Source organism: Nicotiana tabacum, chromosome 8, assembly GCF_000715075.1.
Source record: "Nicotiana tabacum cultivar K326 chromosome 8, ASM71507v2, whole genome shotgun sequence".
Taxonomy (NCBI): Eukaryota; Viridiplantae; Streptophyta; class Magnoliopsida; order Solanales; family Solanaceae; genus Nicotiana; species Nicotiana tabacum.
Window position 1 is genome coordinate 73,243,527 of NC_134087.1, and position 2,610 is coordinate 73,246,136.

Genomic DNA, 2,610 nt, shown 5'->3' on the forward strand with positions numbered 1-2,610 from the left:
GTTGCTTAGTGGGCACTCCAGTGTTGTGAGCAAGGCTCTAAAACATTTTTTTCCTTGTCAATGAACGTAATCCTGAAGAGGCAACACTAAACAATGTATATTTCACTTAATCGTAAATTTTCTTCAATTTCTTTGTTGATACACGCGTACAGATATTAGTTATATAGTTTTTCTCGCCTTTCTTCATTAAAGCCAACGTTTTAAATGCGCTTTGAGCTAAAAGCCCCAACAGACCTTAAAGTTTTTTGTGTTTTTCGCTTTTGGTAACACTTATGACTATGAAGATGGGTGTATCCAGTTGGGATGTGAGCACATATTTTGTACTGAATCGAACTCATATATTAATCTCCTTTAATTCATTCATAAATGAAATTCGCATTACATTACAATTTCTTATATATAGGAATAAACCGACTAAATCTCCATTTTCTAGTCATTACTAATTCAGTCACCATAGAACATATATATATCATATCCTGAAAATTTAACTTTTTTCAAGACTCCTAACAAGTGAGATTATTCCCAGTATCTACACCAAGTTGCTGACAAAATTCGGTGTAATATTGAATCCTTCTGGCAACAGGTTCTGGATTTCCACCATTACACTCGAGCGGACCATTAATGGCTCGAATCGTCGCCCCGAAACCTTGCCCAGAAGTTATGAGAGCATGGCAATTGTTCATCCAGTACCACAGGGCAGTTTTGATTGATATCAGACTGTCTCTAGCCACGATATCAGGGTCATTTAGGCCGTCGAATCCGTTGTCTTTCCCCGCCGGTCCATAGTTGAAATTCCATGACAATTGTATCGGTCCACGGCCGTAATATTTCTTGCCGGGGACACAAGGGTACTCTGCATTTGTCTCGTCACAATAGTCCCTAGATGCACCATTTATCTCATTTCTATAGCACATTTCTGCATAAAGTGGAAAAAATATATATATATATATATATATATATATATATATATATATATATATATAGAGAGAGAGAGAGAGAGAGAGAGAGAGAGAGAGAGAGAGAGAGAATTGTCAACTTTTGATTTTGCATTCACTTTAAGAAAAAATAAATGAAGTATGTATTTCATAATTTACCCATAATAATGATAGTTTTTCCAAAAGTCTTGGGAAATGTTTTAGGGAATGAGTAGTTAATGGTAAGGGTAAAACATGAACAAAAGATTATCTTTCTCTTGATTTAGTATGATGGACAAGTAAAAGTGAAAATGTATTCTTAGTATAGTGCACAAATAAAAGTGAACTGAAGGAGTACTATACAATTAATGTTATATGGAAAATGTTTGTCTTGTAGCCGTGAAAATGTGTGCAATAGTATACAAGGTTGTAACGAACAGTACAAAATTTTTTACACAATCAAGTCACTTAGAAGTGAATTATATGTAGTTTTTATGGCAAGTATATATTGGTAACTTGCAGGACATGATAAATGACTTATTACATCCGGTGGCGGAGCTAAGAATATATAGATCCACCCCCGTTTTTATGTGATCTGATACTGAATTTTTTTTTACGATATTAGTATATAAAAGGTAAACTAAAAAAGGGAACAAACAAAGCATGAGAAGGTTGTAAGAAAAAAGACTCACGTCCAGTCTCATGGGTAACATGAGCAAAGAAAGCAGCAATTTCACGCTTATTATCATCAGAAGAACCATCAGTTCCAAATCTAGGATAAGACCTGAGAGCTTCAAGAAAGGCAGCTCTTGTGTAAAATCCTTTGCCTTCACAGTTTGGAGCAGCTTGATTAGCAATTCCATTGAAGAATGGTTCTGAAACAATTTGAGAAACTGATGAAATTCCATAATTTGCTGTAATAAAACAAGGCCCTCCTTTGCAGCCTTGACCACAATATGCATTCCCAGTGCCACAATAACCCCATCTGCTACAGCACAAGCCTTCCGCACACCCACAGTTTTGAGCCAAGATTAATATTGGAAAAAATATGGCTATAGTGTAAATAAATAAAAAGAAGTGATTTCTTGAACTAAAGTTAATCATTTTTTGGTGAGGAAAAACAAAAAAAAAAAGAGACTTCTTTAATGAACTAGAGTGGATATGGAGGAAAGATTAAAACATAAAACTATTTATAGAAGCAAAAAGGGTGAGCCGGTTATGTAGAAAGTTGTTTAAGATTTCAGCAACTTTAGTGTGAACATTATAGGTATAGATCGACTTTTGATTAGTTTGAGTATTGCAATTTATTAGGAAGGATATGGTTATTCATAACTCAACTCATAGAGTCTGGCTGTCTGCCTAACGCTCTACCTATTAAAAATATGGGACACTTACACTGTATAGCCACTTTTTAGATAATAATTGAAAAAATATATTTTTTTGTATATTTTGTATATATATATATATGTTATATACAAAAAATGTACAAAGTTTATATATTTTTTCGGCTACGGAATATAAATATCTTTTCCCTAAAAAGGTTACTTGATCACAAGAACCCCTTGACGCTTTTTGATAAATTGCAAAGACCTACCTTCAAGTTTCTAAGAATTAATGGTAACTTCGCTCTTATTTCAGGTTGTTCGGAAGCGTCCCTACTCCCTTGACAAGATAAATGCTTATGTATGTGTTTATG

General features: G+C 34.1%; 1 protein-coding gene across 1 annotated transcript; it reads right to left on the reverse strand.

The window, feature by feature from the left end:
• Positions 1-339: 339 nt before the first annotated feature.
• LOC107777898 (chitinase 4-like) lies at positions 340-2,140 on the reverse strand. Its single transcript, XM_075219363.1, has 2 exons — positions 1,607-2,140; positions 340-916 (listed from the first exon to the last, which is right to left on the reverse strand). The coding sequence occupies exons 1-2, from the start codon at positions 2,016-2,018 to the stop codon at positions 504-506; spliced, it is 825 nt and encodes a 274-aa protein (XP_075075464.1). The 5' UTR covers positions 2,019-2,140; the 3' UTR covers positions 340-503.
• Positions 2,141-2,610: the final 470 nt, after the last annotated feature.